We start from the raw sequence: 22,149 nt of genomic DNA, 5'->3' as shown, positions 1-22,149 counted from the left end.
GTAATTTCTTGCTCTTCAAGAATAGGCAATGTCTAATTAGAATGCTTATAAAATTCACAAAATGGCTGACAATGGAAGGAGCCTCAGGGTCCATCTGCTCCGCCCAGCCCCAGCTGGGCCACCCTGAGCAGGGGGCCCAGGCCTGTGTCTAGGTGGCTTTGGGAGCTCTCCAAGGAGGAAACTCCACAGCCTCTGTGGGCAACCTGGGCCAGGGCACAGTACAGAAGTGCCTCCTGGTGCTCAGAGGGAGCCTCCTGTGCTCCAGTTTGTGCCCACTGCCTCTGGGCGTGGCCCTGGACACCACTGAGCAGGGCCTGGCTCTATTCTCCGTGCACCCTGCCTTCAGGGGTTTGTAGACATCGGTGAGATCCCCAAGCTTTCTCTTCTCCAGACCAAGCAGGCCCAGCTTGCACAGCTTCTCCTCACAGGAGAGATGCTCTGGTCCCTCCATCATCCTTGTGGCCCTACATTGGACTCTGTCCAGTATGTGCAGGTCTCTCTCATACTGGGGGTCCTAGCACAGGACCCAGGACTCTAGGTGTGGCCTCACCAGTGCTGACCAGAGGGGAAGGCTCACCTCCCTCCACCTCTGGGCAACACTTTGCCTAATGCAGCTGAGAACACCATAATAAGTGCTTCTTAATGGTGATTTGTTTTCCTTATCTCTACTCAAAACTTTCTACTTACTGATCTATATGACATGTTGCAGCATCTTATGTTTGGAGCTATTCATGTTTAGGGAGGTGTGTTAAGATAGAAGACAGCAATGAGTAAATAATTACCCATTACCGACATTTCATTTACACTACAGCTTTTTTTATTATTATTTTTTTTTAACTTTGTTTTTAAATATCTGATTGTTGGAGCAGAACATACAGCTTTGAAATACATACTGGGGCAAAATTTCTAGGGCTGTTTGGGGGCTTACAGATGGATGGGAATCTTTAACATCCAGTCTGCCACGTGGCTGCCTAAACAAGCCTATAGGCTGACTATGGGATTAAGATTGAAATATCTATTTTTCTCATTATTTGCTTCTCAGTTTTACTACCTTGAATATTTCCATGATTTCTTTTCACCATCAGACACATTTCAAAGTGGAGCAATAATTCTAACTAGTTAGAAAAAACACACTGGGAGGAAATTGCTAAATCTTTATAAAAGTTTGAAGTACACAACTGAAAACTCTTGGTTAAGATTTAAAATATCTTTGTAGACAAAAAATAATGTGATGTTCTTTCCAAATGTTCATGTTTATGTTCAGTATCAGGAAATACATGCAAAACATAAGAAAAATAAGGAACCTCATTATCTAGCAGTACAATTTTGACTTGCGGTGCAGGTAGGTAACAAGTTTTACTCTAACTATTTAAATGGCAACTGAGAAAAGCAAATTATTTTCCTTAGGGAAAAGAAAATCCCTTCGTTTTTTTTTTTCTTCTTCTTTTTTTTTTTTTTTTTTTTTTCCAGGCTTATTGATGTTTTACTCGTGCCAAATAATGTTTTTTAAATGTATTTTCCTTTAAAGTTACTGCCTACATTGATTCAAAACAGGAGAGAACTTTAGTTCTGTTGAAGTATAAATAGTAAGACAGCCCTCTCTGCTCAGAGTAGTACTGAAAAATACTGTTTCCTTACTTTTATCTACATAAAGCTGCACTGAATAAGATGCCTCCAAAGTACATTATCATGAGTGGAGCACGTGGAAGGCAGCTGGAAGCCTGCCTTGCAGAAAATTGGGAACTGCTTGCTATTATAGCAAACCTGAATGAGTTTACCACAGTTTGGGGAAAAGAGATGGTTTCAATCTCAGCTTCTCCTGCAATCTGTACTCTTGAATGGGCATGATAGGTTAAAAAGAAAAAGAAAAAAAAAAAAAAAAAAAAGTATTATCTCCATTAGTTGGCCTGGGAGGTTTTCAGAAGCCTTTCTCAGCATCATTAGTCATGTTTTAGGCCCCTCTAGTCAGCAGTTCTCCTGACTGAGAAGTTTCCTTCCTGATGCAAAATGAAGAGAGTCCAAACAACATGGGAAGCTGTCTATTAAAAGAAGAAAGTCAATTTAAACTGTAGTTCTCTGCCAGTCTCTGCAGCTCCTTGACTTAGCTCTTGTAAAAGCTAGGTACAGAAAGCCATGCCTGATGCTCCAGGGCATGTGTGCTTGACTGGCACAAGAGGTGTCGGGGGGGAAGAAATACGGTAACACGGGGATGGCAGATTTCATTTTGTGGGCAAACAAGGAACTTGCATCCATGGGATAGTTTCCTCCAGATGTAGAAAAGCAAGGAAATATCTTGTGATGCTTAATCAGGATTACCACTTAAGCATGAGGGAAGTAGATTTTCTGTGTTTCAAACCTTAAACAGTTTTTACCTGCAAATGTACCCAGGGAATGTCCTGCACAAAGAGAAGATTATAGTCTTTTCAACCCAAATACAAATATTTTTTTTTCTGTTATACTTAGATTTGAGACAGATCCAAAGTGGGATTGCCTTCACACGTGTGAGTGTATAAAGATCTCAATCAATCCCTGTGCTTTACTCTTCCTATGTGTTTTCAGAATTCCAGAGTTTTCCAGAAAAATATATCCAAGACCATTTGTTGGGATGCATTTTTTATACAGCTCTCCCCAGCTTTGCTGTGCTATAGGCAAAGGTATCAAGCACTAGATGAACTCTGACTTTAAAAAATGATTATCTTGTAGCTGTAAGCAAAATGAGCAGCAGGGGATTAGTTACATTAAGCCTTGAAAACTTCACTTGACTTCTAGCACGGCTAATTTTCTATTTTGAAAACAAAAAATATATATATATGATAAAATATTTTTATTTCTGCTTTTGTTTTTGCATTTGTAAAATAATAATAATAAAAATTCTCTTACTAACTTGACACCAGGTAAAATCTACTAAGGCTCATGATATACCCAGATGCCAGGTACTGAAGGCCATAACCTCGCCTACACTGGTACACTTTCAGCTGTATTACTGTCTCTGGGAAGACCAGAGAAATTAATTGCCAACATTTAACTGTGGTTATTTGGATTTCAAAATTAGCTGTAGACTAATATTTACTTAGAAGTGATACTTCCTCTCAATGCAGAGAAATCAAAAGCACAAGTTCTCCTTTTTAAGTAACTTTCCTCTTTAAAATGTATCACAGCACAAACAATGTGTGTGAAAAAGAGAACTAAGTCAGACAATGCATTTTTGCTATTTACTGCATATGTTGCCACTGTTAGCACCTTCTATAGCTAAGGCAGAGCACTACATTTCTTCTCCTTTTGACTTCAAGAGAAGACTACCATAATGATCCTTAAAAAGAGATAAAGCTGCTATGCAGAATCACTTACCTACCTACGTATGTGTGTCGGTTAAAGAGAATTCTTAAAACAAGAAGGGAAGCTGTGCCACTGAATACACACATTCATCTGTGAAGCAAAGAAATGAAATGCTGATGCCAATATACTACACAGCTTGAATCATTACAATCAGAAAGCAAGGAAAATTGCTGAATAGACTTTTCAGTCCATAAAAAATTGTTCAACCAACACTATGTTAGTGCTATGATAAGCCTGGAAGAAAAGGGTTTCCCGCAAAAAATGTGGTATTGAATCCAATTTATGGCCAGTGACACTAGCTGATTGGAAAACCAGAGAAAACAGCTCACTCAACATTAAAGGTATTTTCAAGGAATTAAGTTAACACATAACGCAGTATCCACTGAAATCAATTGGGTCTTTGCAGCAACATCCATGAGCATTAGAGAATGCTGCCCTTAGTGAATGTCTGCATATCAGCATCCCCCTTAACTTTGTTGTATTTTACAATGCTGGACTATGGAAACTTGATTTGGGTGGATATTAAAATGGAGACTTCTGTTACCAATGTTTTTTTTTTGTTTGTTTGTTTTGTTTTGTTTTGTCATGTGTACATAACCAGGATTTCATAAGCAATTCTGTGTAAAAGTCCTTCAGCAACCTTCTACACCGATGCCTCTAGCATTACCCACCATATTGCTTCCCAAACACTATGAAGGGCCTCAGTACTGCAGTATGAAGCCTGCAGGTGAGATACATAGAGCCCAAGGAGACTACAACACTGCTGGTCATACTGGCTATTTCCCCAGAATATATTTGTCTCAACTGAGGTTAGAAACTCAAGAGGTAGGGAATTTCCAGTCTAGCAAATGCAAAAAAAAAAAAAAAAAAAAAAAAAGATTAGGACTGTAAGTATTTGTGATCATTCAAAATCTCCCAGAACTTGACAAGCATTCTCAGAAAACTGATGGAGCAAGGCAGGCTGAACAAAAGAACTGTTAGATGGCTGCTTGACAACATCCTAATTGATTTTACCTTTGAAAGGTATTCCTGAAGAAATAACCTTGTTTTTTAACTAGTCTGGGGTACCCAATTTTGCTGCCAGTCTGCTTCCTGTAAAATACTGAAGTTAAAAAACTCATAGCCCTCATATTTTTAGCTTCACAGCATAAATAACAACAAATTTTACAACCTGGCTTGTGCAGGCCAGATCTTTTGTGCCAAGAGGACACTACTACTACAAGGCTCTCTTCATGGAGAATTAAGCAGATATGTATGAAGACATTAAACTGTTTTCAGCAGCAAGGTATCATTTTTCCTACATCCTCTCTGTATTGAGAGGCAGACATCAAAACCAGTAATTCCACCGCTTTCTTACTCACCTAAAATCACAGTGATTCATTACTTTCACTGGCTCTAGAACGTGTGGAATTTCTCAGAAGACCTGCAACAACTGAAAACTAAATTAACAAAAATTTGTTGGTGTTCAAAACAAGCACCGCTCACTGACAAGCATACTGTTATTCTACCACACTATTTTCACCAGCGTGCTGTGCCTCTGTGATCTAAATTTCAACAGATTCTGCTCCTGTTCCAAACAATCTGTTCTACCTGGGAGGAGCTCCAGAGCTGATAGCAGAGGGGCTCTATAATTTCTAATGGACCTCTTCATGTTCTTAGACAAGTGAAAAGCAAAGTTAAATGTAGGAATGTCCTAATAGGGTCATCAGTCTTAGATCCCTAACGGCTTGCTCACTTGTAGAACACCATAAAGTTCTACAGGAAGGGAATACAGTGCCAGGGAATGCACCATTCTAGGCTTTCTCAAGCAACAGGTTTCCTCCCATCTTCATGTAACACTGAGAAGCAGCTGATCTCTAGGTTTCAATGCATAATTGTTCACAGTGCAAAAAACAGAGACATTTAGACAGACTTGTTGAGAAAGAATCAGAACTAGTTTATGGAAACAAATACAAAGTAGATTTTAGGTCATCTTCTGAATTTATGAAAAAAAATGTAGTTACATTACACAACTGTCTAGTTTATGAAAAACTGTCCAGCTACTCTTTAATTTGTGGTATACCTGAGCATAGTTTTTCTTACTTTGGTAGTCTGTTTCAGTGACATTTCATTTGTTTTAAAAGCTACCTGATGTTTGTTCCTAGCTATATGCCCCCACCTCTTGCTCAAACACGGCAGAAATGAATTTCTTCCAGCAATCCTGCCCACATATGCCTGCTCAAGAAGGGTCAGCAGAGCTTTTTACACTTGTCTTGCAGAAACAGTTACATAGTGGGAAATATTCCTGAAATGACTTGTACTTGTTCTTTGGAAAATGTTACAGAACTGTCTTGTTTTCCACTGATGCATAGTTGTTGAGTGTTTCATCACAATTAAGAATAACTGCACAAGTCCCATTGAAATATGTTGTTTTCACCTGGGAGAGAAGAGGTGGAAAGAAGGCAACAAGTTTCAGCAGACTACCAACAAAAATTTCCATAGGAGCAGCATGGCCACAACAGACAGCAAGGAGAAATTGTGACACTTCTCAGGGTGGGGAAGCCATCACTGTATATGCAGAGGTACCTTCCCTGCTAGTCTTAGGAAAAGAAGGAAAAGACCTGTCACATGCAGGAAAAGCTATCTTAAAGAAAAGGCATTTCATCAGAAAGCCATGGATGGAGTGTGAAGGGTTTTCACTAGCAGTTGGCTGCAGCTGCATGCTCTGCAGGCACACCGTGAGCACCAAGTCCTACATGAGCATCCAGCTGCTCCCTGGCCTACAGACTGAGGGAGAGACAGCAAGGAGGTCTTATTCCTTCTCTCTATTTTCAATAGGTCTGCAAGTGTCATGTAAACGTGCAGATCTCTTGCCCATAGTTTTAAGACAGGCAGGGCACAACAGCATTCATCTTGTTAAAGAACTCTGTCATTTATCTATAGCTGAGAGTAATTACAAAAAATGATGAAAGAGGGAAAAAAAGTATATCCCGTACAAATGTAAATATGTTAAAAGAAATGTATATCTATCACTTGGTCTTCACATAATTAGTCCAGTACACTGGAGCATGTGACAAAAATTGTAATTCCCCTTATACTAAAATAAAATAGAGCAAGAACGGGTAACAGAATACAAATGCAAACCCAAACCAACAAGGAAAAGGACATGTGCAAAACCACAGCTCTGTGTCAAGTTTCAGAATGATGGAGAAGAGAAATCTGGGCAAAAACACTACACTGACAGTTGAAGAAATCATGTATTTTAGGGGCTTCCCTGCAGCACTTCTGCACACCCAAGACACAAAAGATACTAAAATATGCGTCACAGTAGCTCTACCTTTAGTCACTTGCATAAACTTGCCTTTACCATGACTTTTATTTCAGTAGCTGTGCAGTTTTTCTTGCAACTGCAGCCAGCAATTGTGATGATCATAGGCTGTCGGAAAGGAAGACAGTCCCGGAGTAACGATGCAACCTCGATGTGAGTATAATCGTCCTCCTCTATTGCATGTTCTATCAGAGTATATATAGGCAACTAACTACAGCACGCGCTGACAACAACTTATCATTGGTCTAGCTTCTCCGTGCACTTGTCTCTAACTTGTTTCCTCATTATCTCTAATTCAGGGATGTGGGAAACAGTGCAAAGCCACCTGCGAATTCCTTTCCCACAGTAGGTATGGTCACACAGCCTTCTAAAGGAGCTTCGGGATCCATGTTTCTGCAGCCCTGTAATGGGATACCAATTCCAAGATATCAATTTAGAACAAATAAGAACAAATGCAAGCAGACATAGCAAAAAAACACTTAACCACAGTGTCTACAATGAAAGATGAAGTAGACTTTGCCACAGAAAGCTGTGGTTGAAGAACAAGGCCCAACATGGGCCTCTGGAATCTGAACAGAACTATCAGATATTGCTATCAGCAAAGGAGAAAAAAATGAGCTAATGAATAAGCACCTTACACCTTTTGTAAGTATTTTCACCTTTTACAGAGAAAGCAGTAAAAGCAATAATACTCAGTCTTTTTTCTACTAACCTTCTGTTGAACTAAGTTTCTCAACTCTTTGATTACCTTTAGGGACTTTTTGTAAAAATATGGTTAGATTATTTTTACTCAGCAAGCCTACAGAGGACAGGCCCAAGTCAGCAGAAGTGTTGGATGCTTCTGTGAGTATGTACAGGCCTTTTACGTTTATATAGGGAAGGAGGCAGTCAAACTCGAGCATCAGTTCTGGTGAAATCAGAAGACTGCAGTTCTGGGACATGAATCCAATCCCTGCTTACTGCAATGGATCTCTGAAGTCACATCAAACTTCTGATAGTTCCTTATTTCTGAAGTTCCCAAACTGAAAAATGAAATGATTTGCAGAAGTAACAAGTACCAGGAACTACAGCTGAGAATGTCTGAAGGTTTGAATGTATCAAGGAATGTATAAAGCAAAGCACACTAAAAAGTCTGCATCCCAAGCGTTGGGGAACAATGCACCCTGACCTGGAAGACAGCTGATGTTTTTGCTTTGTTATGCCTTTGTTTTTGCTCTTCTTCCGTGACTACAGCATAGTACAACCAGGAAAAGATACTGAAGTAAACTTGTTAATAATGCAAAACATTTTGTCTCCCAGGTAACCGCACCAGAGATTCCTACAGCTCAATTTATGTAAGGCCTAAAGCTACATGGTGATACAGAGAATAAAGTGAACTATTTAATAAAAATGTATTTTTTTCTTCTTTCCCCTCACTGAAAGGAATATAGACACTCTTATTCATTTTAGAAATAAAACAAGTAGCTGTGCAATAATGGGTATCTATACTCCTTGAGATACTCAGAAACTATTTTTCATCTCTTTAGTCATAGTTGACTTAAAGAAATCTCTTCTGCTTTGACATGTATTTCAGTTACCCAGTTCTCACTGATCAGATACTGATGGCAGAAACTGATCTCTACTCTGAGTACATTGCTAGGTATCACCCAAGTGAAAGACACAGTTCTGATCTGTCATGCAACTGCTGTGTTTTCTCTTCTATTAATACAGAACTACCAGTTACAACAATTAAGGTATGTACAGCCAAAAAATTCCACAGAAATCAGTGTGGGGCCAAAACAGGAAATCGCCTTTTACAAATTAATTAAAAGACAACACTATTCGAAATTTATCTATTTAATATTTTCTGTAATTTGGCCCATCTCCTTAAAATTTAAGCATTTTATGGAACCCCACTAAAGCCCATAGGTGTATCTAATGCAAGTGAGCTACTTAAGTTATTATTGAATTAACAATATTTCCAAGTATTATGTTCCTCTGAATATAAAACTGCAACTTAAACCAGAGTAACTATGACTGAGACATTCAAAATATCCTTATTACAGTTTAAAGGGCAAGTCTCTGAAATCATGCCAGTGTAGATTCCAGGAAATACTCCAAAGAGAAAGAGAAAATCAGCTGACTTCAGTTAACTGAGTCAACAAAGCACTGTACTAAACTTAGAAGATGTTCTATTTCTTGTACGTGAAAGGAGTTGAAACAGTGAGATAGATGCATAGCAGTTGTATAGCACTGATAATGCTCTACAATAGGAAGGCAATTATTTGTGCTGGGGTGACGAGTGTCCATATGTTGAAATATTTTATGATACACATCTTAGCAATTAGGTGCATTCTTAACATATTTCAAAAGTGGTCAAGGTTTTCCCATATAAAAACCTGTCTCCCCTCAAAACCAAACCACAATTCTTAATTTAGTGTAATCGAATCTTCAATGTGTGTATTTGAGGATTTATGTTACCTTTACTGTGTTACTAGTATTTCCACAGTTCAAATCATTTGTATTTTAATAAAAAATCACTGTACAATGTTGGGAATAGGATAGTTTCTCCTGTGAAATACTAGAAAACACAGAAAACTTCTAATGAACAATGTTTTTCTAATAATTCCCACATTAATTCCTTTACAACTGTATACCGCAGACCAGTTCTAAACCTGAAGAATTGATTTGACCAAGGATTTTTTCTAGAGGCTAATTTATTTCAAAAGAAAATGACAACCCACACTACACCTTCAATAATCACAGAATGTAATTTAACAGAGCTTTCCAGAGAATACTGCTAAAATTATTTGCATGGTGTAGTGCCAATCTTCTGTGGGATTGTTTAAAACTTTGTTAGGAAAACAGACAATCCCTGCAGTGAATCAGTGGAGACAAGCACTAGAAGGAGGGAAAATTAAAGAAACATTTATAAATTTTAAAATTAAAAGAACAAAACAAACCATAGGTTCTGTTTCTTTCTTCAGTTGTATCATTCCATTGCTATTGAAGTCAATTAGCAGCAACAGAGTAGTAAAACAGATAATGCTGGCTAATTCTTGCCTCTCCCACATAAGTATTGGCTTTCTTGAAAAAGAACATAGCATACAGTATTTGCTGGGGCCCTAGAATAAAAATTTAACAGCTCAGACAATATAACAGAATTACTAAATTCCAATGATCCAACTTGCTGGCAGAACTGTACTGACAGGTGAAAGAAGAGCTAATACAGTAGCTAAAATGAATAATCTGGCAGTCAAAAAGAGGCCAAGCCTCCACTATTGAATACCTGTAACTGCAATTCCGGAGCTGCTTCTGAGTTAGAAGCTGGTTCTGTTTAAGTTGCTGCTAATTCTCATATAACCACATTCTCAAAACCACAGTGCCTGTTGGTACAGTAAGTGAACTGTGTGTCAACTTCAGGTATCTACAGAATTATTTAATAACTGTATCTCAAGTCAGATCTCAAAGAGATTAACTCTCTCTTCTTTGGGAGTGGACACCTACCTAAATATTTTAATGTTGTAGGCTATCCACCCAGTTACAGACTGCCCGAATTTTTAATTCAAGTCTGGTGTACTTACTGACACACCCTAAAGTGTTGTTTTAAGGTTACCAAGGTCAAAATAGAGCTACCACTATATGAACATCATTGCATACACCTTTCCCCCCCTATAATTTATATTAATTGCAAATCCTACTGAGAACAGCTCTGACAGATTTTCTGATGCATTAGGTATAGTCTTGCTCTAATAATAGTGCTTACACAGAACTACTTTGCAATTAATATTTTAAATGTTCACTTTGGCAGCTTCTGTGCTTACTAAAAATACACACTCGGTTAGATATTTCAGAGAAGCCTACTACACTGTCATTTGCAGGCTTACGTAATGCTAGTGAGATCTACAAATGACTGATGTATCAGCTCTTCCTTGATCCTTCACTTCACACTTCCCTGCCGGAGCTGTTTCCTTGATGCCACACTTCACCGTGCTACTTCCCCCAGTTATTGACCTTCCTGAACGCTTCCCGCTGCCGCTATCGCTGTATCCTTCCACTTCTCCTTTATCGCTGCGCCATCCACCTGCAATTCAAAGCACACCCCGCAGTTCTTCCCTAACCTTTTACCAGAGGCCGAGCCCCCCCGTCACGCTGGTGGTGCCCACAGCGCCCTCATCTCCCAGGCCCACCTCCCCGGCGAGGCGGCCAGGCCGCTGCCCGGGGAAGGGGTGGCAGCCCCGGGCCCCTCCGGGGGTGTCCGTGCGGGGCTGCGGGAGGCTCCCCCGGCTCCAGCCCAACCCCTGGGCCCCGAGCAGGCCGCGGCCGGGCCCTTTCCTTGACCACCCTCGCCCGGAGGATGAAGCAGGCGGGGGCGGCGCGGCCCGGCCGCCCCTCGCCGGCGGCGGGCGCGCTGTGGGAGTCCCCACCGCAGGCACTGGGGGACGACACCGAAGACGTGTCGCTGGACTTGGGCGGCGAGGAGGAGCTGGCGCTGCGGAAAGCCCAAATCAGGTAACGGCGAGGGACCGGTGCGGCCCCTTCTCGGGGGATGCGGGGGGGGTGCGCGTGAGGCAGCACCCGAGCGCCGGGCGGGGAGGCCCGAGGGGGCCGGGCCGGCCCATGGTAGCCGCCTTCTGCTCAGGGCCGGGGACCGGGCAAGCTGGGGGGCGGCAGGAGGGCTCCCTCCTCACCGGCAGTGAGCTCTGGTACTGCGCTGCGCGCGAGCGGTTGTTCTGGGTGGAAGCAGCAAGGGATGGTGATGCCTGGAATATGACATTATCTGTAGCTCTTACCTGGGAAAGCCACAGAGCCCTAACACCCTCGGGGTGAGCTGCCTGCAGCTGGGGACCCCACTTTTGTCCCGTACAGAGCTTCAGAAGGATGTCCTCCCAGAGGCTGTTGAGAAGACAGGTGCGTGCCACAGGCATATCATAGAATGGCTTGGGTTAGAAGGGACCTTACGGATCACCTAACTTCAACCCCCAGCCATGGGCAGGGATGTCACTCAGTAGATCAGTTTGGCCAAGGTCCCATCCAGCCTGGCCTTGAACACCTTCAGGGATGGGGCACCCAGAACTTCCCTGGGCAACCTGTTCCAGTGCCTCACCACCCTTACAGTGAAGAATCTCCTCCTAATGTCTAGTCTAAACCTATCCTTTTTTAGTTTAAGACCCATATGTGTCACACATACACAGCACTATTGCACATGATCAGCTGAAATTTCTATTACTCCCTCCCCTTCCACCTTACCCCAGATCACTGCGGTCCATTACAACATTAATATCATTGCATGCATAAACAAAGTAAAATAAGAGCTGTTAAGACTGGACAGCTTATCTGAGGTACACAATCAATTATGCAGCTTCACAGTACAATCACTCAGTTTTACTAGTGTCTGCGGAAGCCTTTCAGCCCTTCCACTGCGTTGGACTTCACAGCAGGGTGCCTGCTTGATGAACCAGCCACAGTTAAAATGCCCAGAACCGCTTTGTTTTCAGTGCATTAGTGGCAGCCGACAGTTTAGATGCAGGTTTGTGTTTTGGTTTGTGTTGTGGTGCAGACTTGGAGCACATGAACAAATGAGACTAAACTGGAAAAGACAAGTCCAGGGCATCTTGCATGCACCAGCCACAGGTTCAGTCAGCAGGACCAGCCTAGAGCCAGCATGAAGTGAAACTGCGCTGAAGCATTTGTCTCAGGTCCTGAGGTCCACAGCACCGGTTCCTCGGCTGTTCCTTGATCTGTTCTACAGGCTCAGTAAAGTGTTTAAGGTTGTAATAACTGCAGGCCTCTTGCTCACAGACTTTCTCAGTAAACAGTCTTCAAAGTCTGACATCAGAACAGATTAATTCTGTAATTCATCAGTATTCAACAGTAATTCATCGTCTGACTTCCAAAATAAAGCACTATGACTTCTCCAAATAGCTTTTATTGCTAAATGTACCATTCACGCAACTCTTGTGTCCTGTTTGAGATAGCAAGGCCATGTCTGGGTTTGAGAGTTCACAGGACTCCCTCCACTCCCCCCACCCACCCGCTTGGGTTAGATAAAGCTCCTTTCACTTCAAATATCACGTTTAGTTTTTAAGTCAGAAGTAGTTTTTGGAAAGTTTGAGATTAGTGTGGGCATGATCAGGAAGGAGTGAATGTAAAGTTCAGCTGCGTGTCATTCTTGCTTGCTCAGACAAGCACATTTACTACTATGAGCACAACATTTCCATTATAGATGAGTTAATTTCTAGAATAGGCACACGGGAATAACATTCCAATAAGGATATAAACATTAATTCTAACTTCAATGTAATTAGATTTCAAATTTATGAAGAATCTTAATTACTGTATATACGCATCTTTTATTATACATAAATATAATTGTTAAAATTAATTGTGGCTTGGGCCATACTACTGTTAATTGTTTAAAGATGTAGAGGGGCATCACTGATGGAAAAGTTATTTGGAAAACAGATTTTATTCATTCCAGTTTTAAAGGAATAAGTTACTTAAATGGAATGTCCATTTAATTAATCTGGTTCTCATTTTAAACTAATTAACGGAAACAACTATACAGTACAAGCTTTTTACCTGGCATGTTACAATTTACTGTGCTTACTGCAGCTTTCCTCAAAACCTGTGTCTTACTGTGCAGGCCAAAATTCAGTTCTGTATAGTTCTTGTTCCAAAGTTTCCCTTTATTTCATAATAGACAGAATTGTTTGATAAGGAAAGCACAAATATGTAACAAAGTTAATGAATATTAATTCAAAAGAACATTCAAAAGAACATTCATTCAAAATAACTTCCTTAATTGTACTTCCTCTGTGAAAGGACATGTTCTCAGTCATTACATACTAAGGTTCATTTTGTCTTATGCTATATCTTTTGTTATGATTTTTTTTTTTTACTTCAGTGTTCCCATTCCTGTTTTCAAAACACTTCTGAAAGGCATGAGATCTGTCTCAATTCTACACTGATTGATTTCATGAAATAAAGAGTTCAGAGTGCAGTAGTGAATGCAACCACTAGATTCCTTCATGCAGTACCAAAGAAATGGATGAAAGAATGCAGATTTTGTGCCATCTTGGAGGAAGTTTTAACATGAACAACTCATCTTTTAGCTGTTGATTGGAGGTCGGTTATTGGAAGAATTATCACTTTGATAATCAACATCAACATATGAAATAGCAGCAGATACAAATGGAGATACCATTACAGACTAGAACTAGTTGTGTTATACTGCATTGACAGCAAGTATAAATCTTCCCTTCTTGTCCCATAACTTCGTAAGTGCTCTCTGTTGTTTTTCCAGGCACCCGCTGGCCACCTTTTTCCACCTGTTTTTCCGAGTGAGTGCTATTATTACCTACTTGTTCTGTGACTGGTTCAGCAACAGCTTTGTTGCCTGTTTTGTCACTATTCTCCTCCTTCTGTCCTTTGACTTCTGGTCAGTTAAGGTAAGATGACCCTGAACAGTAATTACCTTTGAAAGTATTATGCACCATTAAATGAAAATGATAAGGAAGATGTGTACTGAAAAGAGTGACAAAAACACTGATCTGTAGATCTATTAAACGTGTCTGACCCATTTTATTGAAGACTCGTACATATCTTTAGTCACTGATATAAGTTACACATGGTGAGCAAGTTGCCTTTCCAGAGGCAGATTGGTCTGTATACTTTCCCTCTTAGAAAAAATGAATTAACACTAGCTTTCAGTAATGGATGCCCAAGGATGCCCAAAGCTGCAATTCTGTGCCTCGCTGCCAGCGTGCAGGAGCTGCGTGATGCTGCCAGGAGCCCAGATGAAGCAGCAGTGCCCGCACCATGGGCAGGCAGCTTGGTCAGGCCAGCCTTGACTCCCCAGGCGTTCAAAACAGAACGATACTTCTGCACTGAAGTGAAGCACTCATTTCTCGGGCATGCTGAAAAATTATAGCATTCATCCAGGCACAAAAATATTGTCTTAATTCGCTTGATTCCAAACTTGCTTATAATTAATCTTTCATTTTCCCTAAATAGTTTTGTTTAGTGTTCTCCTCTCTTACTAAGAATTTATAAGAGGCTTCTCCAAGATACTGACTTTGAAAGGGCACATCCTATAATTTCTAAAATCAGTGTTACTGCACTACTTATCACATGAGAAGAACAGGCCTCTAATTTCTATTAACTCATCCATCATTAGTGACTGTTGTGCACAAGTTGACATAGCTTTTAGAACTAAATTTACTATTTGATAAAATTATTATTTTTTTAAAGACATTTCTCTTACTTTTAAATGTTGTCTGACAAGTGAATTGTGCACCTGGTTAATGCAAATAACTGTGTCACTAGAATGTGACAGGAAGGCTCCTGGTTGGTTTACGTTGGTGGAACCAGATCGATGAAGACGGAAAAAGCCACTGGGTATTTGAAGCAAGAAGGGTAAGAATGATAACAAAAATAGGTTCAGGACAAACAAGAGTGCGTATGAAAGTTTGTAAACCCCATACTAATTCCAATAAAGGAACAAAAAAAGTAACTGTTACAAAAATGCTCAATATCTAGTTTCATTAGAAGATAAAGCAAGTATTCAGCTGCAAGCACACCAGGTTGTCAGTTCCTGGAAGTATTCAGCAGAGAATTGGTCTTGCAGCATTTCCATCATACCTGCAACATTTCTGCTCATCAGCAGAATAAATATTTATATCGTGGTTCTATATATGACATTTCTGGTAGTTCTATTTTAATTTAAGTGAGAACACCTTGTAATAAACACATCTTCCCTTAGTTAATTAAAAAAGGGAATTCTCTTCAGGAAAGAGCTAGGTTGAAAGCAAGGCTGAAGAGTTCAAATGCAGTTTTTAAGATTTTTTTTTAAAGTTTTATTCATGCGCAGGGAATATGCTAGGCTGTAGTACCCGAATCACTGTGCATTCCAACACTGCTAGTGCTTGCCCAACACCCTGAGCAAAAAAAGACAAACAAAAACCCAACTACCAAATGGCACTTGGCGGTGCCTCCAGGGTCAAGATTAAACAGTTTTCATGTTGGTTTCCTAACATTGTCCAAAATCCCATTGAGGCAAGAGGCTTGCAGAACAGCACTTGAAGTGCTGCTAACTGGGACATCCCTTTTTCACAGACCTAGCTGTGCACGCACCCCAGCTGTGGAGCCCAGCATAAAACACTGAAGGTGCAGGTCTGGAGCCCTGCCACAGCCCAGCAGGCAGCATGGCTGCACGCCAGTAAGAAGCTAAGAGATGCCAGCTTTCTGCCTGTAAGCCACGTGAAATTGGGAATACAGGAAAGTCTGCAGGAAAGCAGAGAAGCTAGAAGACCTCCAGAGTATCTTAGTTTTGTTGATCTGTGGCAGTAAGCAAGAACTTTCTTAGACCTTAAAAGCAAGGGTGTTTATGAGATGACCTCCTGACTGCAATATTACCGTAAAACGAGTAAGCATGTTCCCTAGTTCACTTATTGCAGTTTGCTAATTCCAGCCAAGAAGTACAAAGTCAACTTGTATGGGCTCAAGCCTTCCAAAACTTGTAGCAAATAATTTGATAAACATGAAAGTCATAGTATAGCATGTAGTTAGGGTGGACTGTACTTTGGTCACGGCTTGTCCGTAACTACTTTATCATTTACAAGTCCCGGAATACACACAATCATCTTACTTTCCAGAGTCCCCACCTCCCTTCCCAGTCCTCTGGCAGCTTTTTGAAATCTCTTCCTCTAAGGAATGGATTTGCTTAGAAATATTCTAAGTCACTCACCAATAACAAGCAGCCAATTCCTGGTGCACTGCTACTGTGACAGAAGTTCAACCTAGAACTCTTTTTTTTTTTTAGGGGGCTGCAGCCTTTTGTAATCTTGCTCATCAAGTTAATTAATTCTTTCAGGTGTGGAGTTCTTAGGTGCACTGAGATTTTTATTCCCATGCATAGTTCATGCTAATACCCTGCTGGGTAATTTGTCAGTAGTTCTGGATACAGGTGATGAAGCTCTTTTATTGACTCAGAACATCTTTCTTGTTCTGTAATTGTGAAGGCACAGAGCAACATTATTCTCTGGGTCTCTCCAACATCACTGATTTAGAGTGTATTTAGAAAAATTAGACACTTGCTAATTCATGCATCTCTCAGGATTTTCTTTGGTGTAATAGAGTAGCTTAACCACATTTGCTGGATACCACCATCTGTCTAACATGGGATGGATGTATGAATCTTATTTTCACAGGGAGAACTCTAGGTACTGAACTAAGAATCTTTTCAGTTTCCAAACTCCATTGAGTTTTCTTTTCTTGCTGAGAAGCTCATATTTCAGAAAGTAGCACTGGTGATGGTTGAGTGGCATGATGGTTGGTGTGTGATTTTGAATTCTGTTCTTTCAGGAAGGATCAAAACCTTCTGAGCAAATCTTTGCTTAGTTTCTCTTAAGTGCTTGGAGCTAACAGTGATCCTTTTGAGTTGTGCTGACTAGAAGAAATCCACAACCTTTTTTTTTGCAGCCTGCCTTGAGGCTTTTGCTCTCCCGGAAGAACACAAATAGAGCACCTTGAATGATGATGCCCCCTTCAGAGAGGTGCTAGCAGTTGCTGTGGTGCCCAACAGTAGCGTTAGGCATTTTGAAGCTGCATGTCTTAATTTATCAAATATCAATGGACTTCATAAGCAAGACTGACCTATTAGTTTACATGATATAAAACTAACCATCACACCAGGTTTAAATTAAGCTAAGTGGGTTTTTATAAAGTGTAGAAATTGACACTTCTATGAGAATTTAATTGTCTGTACTGGAACCAACTGATCAATCCTGTGCAGATCCTTAAAGTCTGCTTGTTAGCACTTGGAATAGATACTCATTGCCACATTAGTTTTTTTTTTTTTTTTTTTTTTTTTTTTTTTTTTTTTTTTTTTTTTTCTGATACTACACTGATTTTTTTCCCCAATGCTTTTGACTTGTGATCATGGCACAGGTCTCAAAACTACTCCTCAGAATGCAAAATACTCACACTGAAGTTCTGCTGGTAACACTATCTTCTGCTTCACACTTCTCTTAGCCCTTGGTAAAGTTTAAAATCTAATATCAAATTTAACTTAGTCTTTCTGAAGTTTAAAAGTAATGGTTAGCATACAGAGCTTTTGACTATAAAATACTCTTAATCTGTAGCATTAGTGGCAACTACCTTTGACAAAAGGAATGGGTTATCTCATTTAAGTGAGAACAGGAAAAAGAAAACAGTGCATTTTGAAAAGAAATACTATCATGTACAGTAGGGCAGCAGGCAGAAAATTTGGCATCACCCTGTCTGTATGCATGTAATAAATGAAATTTGGGTAAACAAGTAGTTTTGTCCATTCCTCCTCCTCCACTGATATGTTACTTATTATGGGTTTTGTCTTTGTGACTAAAAGTTTCAGTAATTTTCTTACTAGGTGTCTACAATAGCTGCCTCAACTGAAGTTGAAGCTCGAATCTTTTGGCTTGGCCTCATTATCTGTCCAGTCATTTGGACTGTATTTTTCTTCAGCACCTTGTTTTCCCTGAAGCTGAAATGGCTGGTAAGTCTAGCATTACTGAATGAGCTACAGCTGACAAGTAATGTTAATTGAGGGAAAACCCAGATCTGTAGTTTTGCAACAATCTTTGTACCAAAATCTCCAACATTACAAAAATCTCCCTAACAGCTTCAGGGAGTCAGAGGAGTTTTCTGCAGTCAAGCCCTGCACTTCAGAATGGATCATTTTTAGCCTCACTTTTACTAGGTTGTCAGTTGTCAACTGCTTCATTTATCTCCAGTAAAGCATCTTAAGTAGTTGACAGAATTGCCGCCTCATTTTTAACTGTAGCATCTTGGTTTTCTCCAACTTCTTTATTGCCGTCAAAGGAAACTAGCAGGAGAGAACAAAAAGTGAACCAGAAGTGCTGGCTTTCAGGTTTTCACATCTCCTCAGGACTTGAATGTTATTAGCTCTTAAAAGTAAGGATTTTCGATGTCTGGTACCATTCCCTTTTGAAAGAACCTTTACCACAGCACTTAAAAATCTTGATAAGTTGAGATATAACTATATAGTTTATAATTCTCCCATGTGTCTGGTGACAGGACAAGGGGGAATGGGCTAAAGTTGCACCAGGGGAGGTTTAGGTTGGATATTAGGAAGAACTTCTTTACTGAAAGAGTAGTTAGTCACTGGAATTGGCTGCCCAGGGAAGTGGTTGAGTCACTATCCCTGAATGTCTTTAAAAGATGTTTAGATGTAGAGCTTAGAGATATGGTTTAGTGGAGGACTTGTTAGTGTTAGGTCAGAGGGTGATCTCGGTGATCTTGGTCTCTTCCAACCTAGATGATTCTGTGATTCTTTAATTGTTGTATTTATAAGTCATCTATTCTACGGAGGAAAAGCAAAACATTACACATTTTCCTAAATAGAAATTGTACCCTATATATTGCATTATGCTGATGCTTTGTCTATGAAATCTTTGTTTTCCTCTGTAAACTTTTCAATTGTGCTTGCATAATCACCACACAATACATTTTGTCAAGTTCTGAACTGTGCAAAGTACAATTTTATTAATATTTTTTTAAAAGATATAAAGCATCTTGCATACCTGCTGCTACAGAACAAATAATAGCTGAGATCACATTTTGTTAGTAAATGAAAGAGGAAATTCAGATAACAGGTATGAATCTATTGCAAATCATTAACTGCTTTCTAATGCCCCAAATGGCATAACTATACAAACAATAGTTAAAATTAAACCAGCTGTCTTCCTTCACAGCTCCACCTTTAGTTTTGAAAAACAGATTGTTTGCTAAGCAAAGAAGATGCAGTTTGTTCAGGTGCTTGTAAAACCATGTTACCCAAATGAGTTTGATAGCTTCAAGGAAATTAAGAAAAACATTATCAGTTAATTAATTGGATTTTGCCTGCTGCTAAGCCTTTAGCACCACGAAAAGACCTCATTTATACTGCCATTTATACTGCTAACGATGGATATTGATTGACATCTATTGATGCTGTTTGTAGATCTGAAAGTTATAGGATCTTACTTGTGTGTAATAAGGCATTTGGCAGCTAAACATGTCTGCAGGCCTGCTGTGTGTTTGGATGTGAAGCTCTTAGATATGATCAGGCTTAAAAGATGAAATGATTATGGAATTGTTCAAATAGGTGATTTTTTGGGTAAGTGCTCTTAGGAAAGTAATGAAGTTTCTCAAAACGGAGAATGGCCTGAGCCAGAGGAAAAAAAAAAACAAACTATACGTTTTTACACGTTTTTGATAAAAAAAGGCATTTTGCAGAAAGGGACTACGATGTTTAGTATGGTTGGATCTCTTTTAAGGTCTTTCATTATTTGAAGGGATATTCTTTTCTTACAGCATGAATGTATAGAGTATACATACATATATGTGCATGTCTACATACATGGCAGTATATTTGTCCCAGCCAATCTTTTGTTTGTCCACAGGCTCTCGTGATAGCTGGGAACTCCCTTCAAACTGCTAATTTATATGGATACATTCACTGCAAAGTAGGGGGACAAAAAAGCATCAGCAGAATAACTTCGAGTTTTTTTGTCACAGCAGATGTTCCCAAGAGTAAGTACCAAGCTGGACCGCCAGCTATAAACAACGAGGTATCAAATGCTGACCTGCCTCACATTGTTGTTTTTGGCTTTTCCTGGTATTAATTCCTAATGTAGCTTCTGACAGGGCTACCCTGATTCTCCAATAAGCCATTCTTATGCAATCTCGCAGAGGGGCTGTATCCCATGGCAGTCTGCTCTGTATTCAGGAGCCTTGCTGAAGCTTCACAACTGAGCTGCTTGCAAGGCCCCTGAAGAATTTCCTTTAAGTTAAACCTTCAGTATGATGCCTTCTGAGGTACTGTAATGCCTAGGCACACCTGGAAAAGCAGTCTTAAACCCTGAGGCTTCCACCAGCCTTTTCCAGGTTGATGGTTCCTACATACTGGTTTATGGTGACACCCATCTTTCCTGTGTTCATTCTGCAGGACAGACAAGGATTTCAGATGACTGCAATGAAGAACATGGAAAGACAGGAACTAGATAGTCATTTAAGGAAATAATAAAAAGACAACCAGTAAAAATAGTGATTTATGAAAGCTGTTTTTCATATTAAGTTACTGAAGTGAAGCTCTTCTAGAATTATACCTGCATGAAATAATGATTTTGTCATTTCTGTCTTCAGACCGAAAGGTTTACAGCCTTGGGTAAAGACTACTTACTTCAAAATAAGACTTTCACCAAAAGGGAGTAAAAGGCTTGAGAACAGTGCTTGTGGTTTATACAGAACTTTTATGAGCAGACATGTCCTTAGAAAAAAAAAAAAAAAAAACTAACCTGAAACTATTGGATTATCTTAACTGAGAATTACAGTATAGTCAAAAGACAATGATCACTTGTTTAATTTTCAAACTACAGTTAATAAAACAAAATTACCTTCTCCTCTTGTACACATCACTCACTGATTTCTCAGAGCTGATTCCGTGGCAAAAATAGGAATTACAATCATAAAGGGCCACTTTGTTATTTAAGATACCAAATTTAATATTTGTTATCGTATTTAATACAGGCATAAGATCTAGTAGAGGAAAAAAAAAATCTTGCAGCAAGTTCACAGTGTACTTGTGTGGAGCAGCCACAGTTAATTAAAATACATGTATTTTATTCTCTACCTGTAATAAAATATTATAGTTATACTGTAATCATAGTTGCCTAAACTCTAGCAGGCTTTTATTTTAAAACTGATGCCAATAGTAAAAAAAAGACCACTTAAACGATTCTACTCAAAATATAGATCTTTTACAGTGAAAGGAAAAAGATGCTTATGGGATGTTTTGCAGTAAGAGAGTGGGTGTTACAATTAATCCCAGTGCAGAGTGTAGGGCAAAGCCTACTACTACACATGCATATTAGATTATTCAGATACAACATCCCAACATCAGTTAAATGTATTTTATGTTCAACTTTGTGAACAAAATCTTGCATACAGATGTTTTCAAAAGACAACTTCATATTCAGGCTATTAGTATGGTGACATTGAATTCAGATTACACCTTTGTAACATAGATGTACAGGATTTTTTTTTTAAAAAAAACTTTATAGCAAGCTTTGAGATACCTGTGAACTTCAAGAATCTTAAATTATGGAAATAAAAACCTAAGGCAAAGACAATAATAATAAGAATTTATTTGCAATATACAAAAAGAATACATTCATTCTATTAAATCAAGGCATAAGTTACTTTTCTATAATTACACATGAAATACATTTTTACTTCGCTCATAATTAGATAATCTTTTCTTCTTGAGTATGTTGTAGATCACAGTATTCCTGAATCCCTGGAGAGGCAAGGGAGAAAGTAATACAAGTAATATCTCAGTTGCATATCAGGCATCAGCGTGTCTCCTATTAGTACAAATATCACAGGTTAGGCCTTAATCAGCAATAAAGGGCCTTAGGAATTTCCCCAGCTGTTGTTATTTCAAAAACTCTATGTCATGTGCTCTTAAGGTAGTTCTTGTATGG

The 22,149-nt window shown here is 39.5% G+C and overlaps 2 protein-coding genes across 5 annotated transcripts in view; one reads left to right on the top strand and one right to left on the bottom strand.

Moving 5' to 3' along the window:
- Positions 1–10,857: 10,857 nt before the first annotated feature.
- Positions 10,858–21,064, top strand: TVP23A (trans-golgi network vesicle protein 23 homolog A). Its single transcript, XM_035339350.1, has 6 exons — positions 10,858–11,134; positions 13,929–14,073; positions 14,951–15,040; positions 18,033–18,158; positions 20,068–20,197; positions 20,613–21,064. The coding sequence occupies exons 1-6, from the start codon at positions 10,980–10,982 to the stop codon at positions 20,669–20,671; spliced, it is 705 nt and encodes a 234-aa protein (XP_035195241.1). The 5' UTR covers positions 10,858–10,979; the 3' UTR covers positions 20,672–21,064.
- Positions 14,169–22,149, bottom strand: part of NUBP1 (nucleotide binding protein 1) — a 14,156-nt gene continuing 6,175 nt past the window's right edge. The window contains exons 11-13 of one of the 4 annotated variants that reach the window (XR_004754578.1): positions 21,899–21,962; positions 20,847–21,105; positions 14,169–14,541 (exon numbers count right to left, since the gene is read on the bottom strand). Coding sequence is in view for 2 of the 4 variants with exons in the window: in XM_035339345.1 (XP_035195236.1) it covers positions 21,910–21,962 (53 nt within the window). In the remaining 2 variants the exon portion in view is untranslated. Of the gene's footprint in view, positions 14,542–20,846; positions 21,106–21,785; positions 21,963–22,149 lie in introns of those variants that run through there. The other 3 variants (XR_004754579.1, XM_035339346.1, XM_035339345.1) reach the window with 3 other exon arrangements.

Source organism: Oxyura jamaicensis, chromosome 14 (assembly GCF_011077185.1).
Source record: "Oxyura jamaicensis isolate SHBP4307 breed ruddy duck chromosome 14, BPBGC_Ojam_1.0, whole genome shotgun sequence".
In the NCBI taxonomy this organism is placed as follows: domain Eukaryota; kingdom Metazoa; phylum Chordata; class Aves; order Anseriformes; family Anatidae; genus Oxyura; species Oxyura jamaicensis.
The sequence above is the reverse complement of the archived record's forward strand: the minus strand, read 5'-3'. Positions and strand labels throughout refer to the sequence as shown.

Bases quoted from the DNA above. Each gene is read 5' to 3' on its own strand.
- TVP23A (XM_035339350.1), top strand. From the start codon at position 10,980: ATGAAGCAGGCGGGGGCGGCGCGGCCCGGCCGCCCCTCGCCGGCGGCG. The intron at 11,135-13,928 runs GTAACGGCGAGG...TTGTTTTTCCAG, and splicing joins CTGCGGAAAGCCCAAATCAG to GCACCCGCTGGCCACCTTTT. The intron at 20,198-20,612 runs GTAAGTACCAAG...TTCATTCTGCAG, and splicing joins CACAGCAGATGTTCCCAAGA to GACAGACAAGGATTTCAGAT.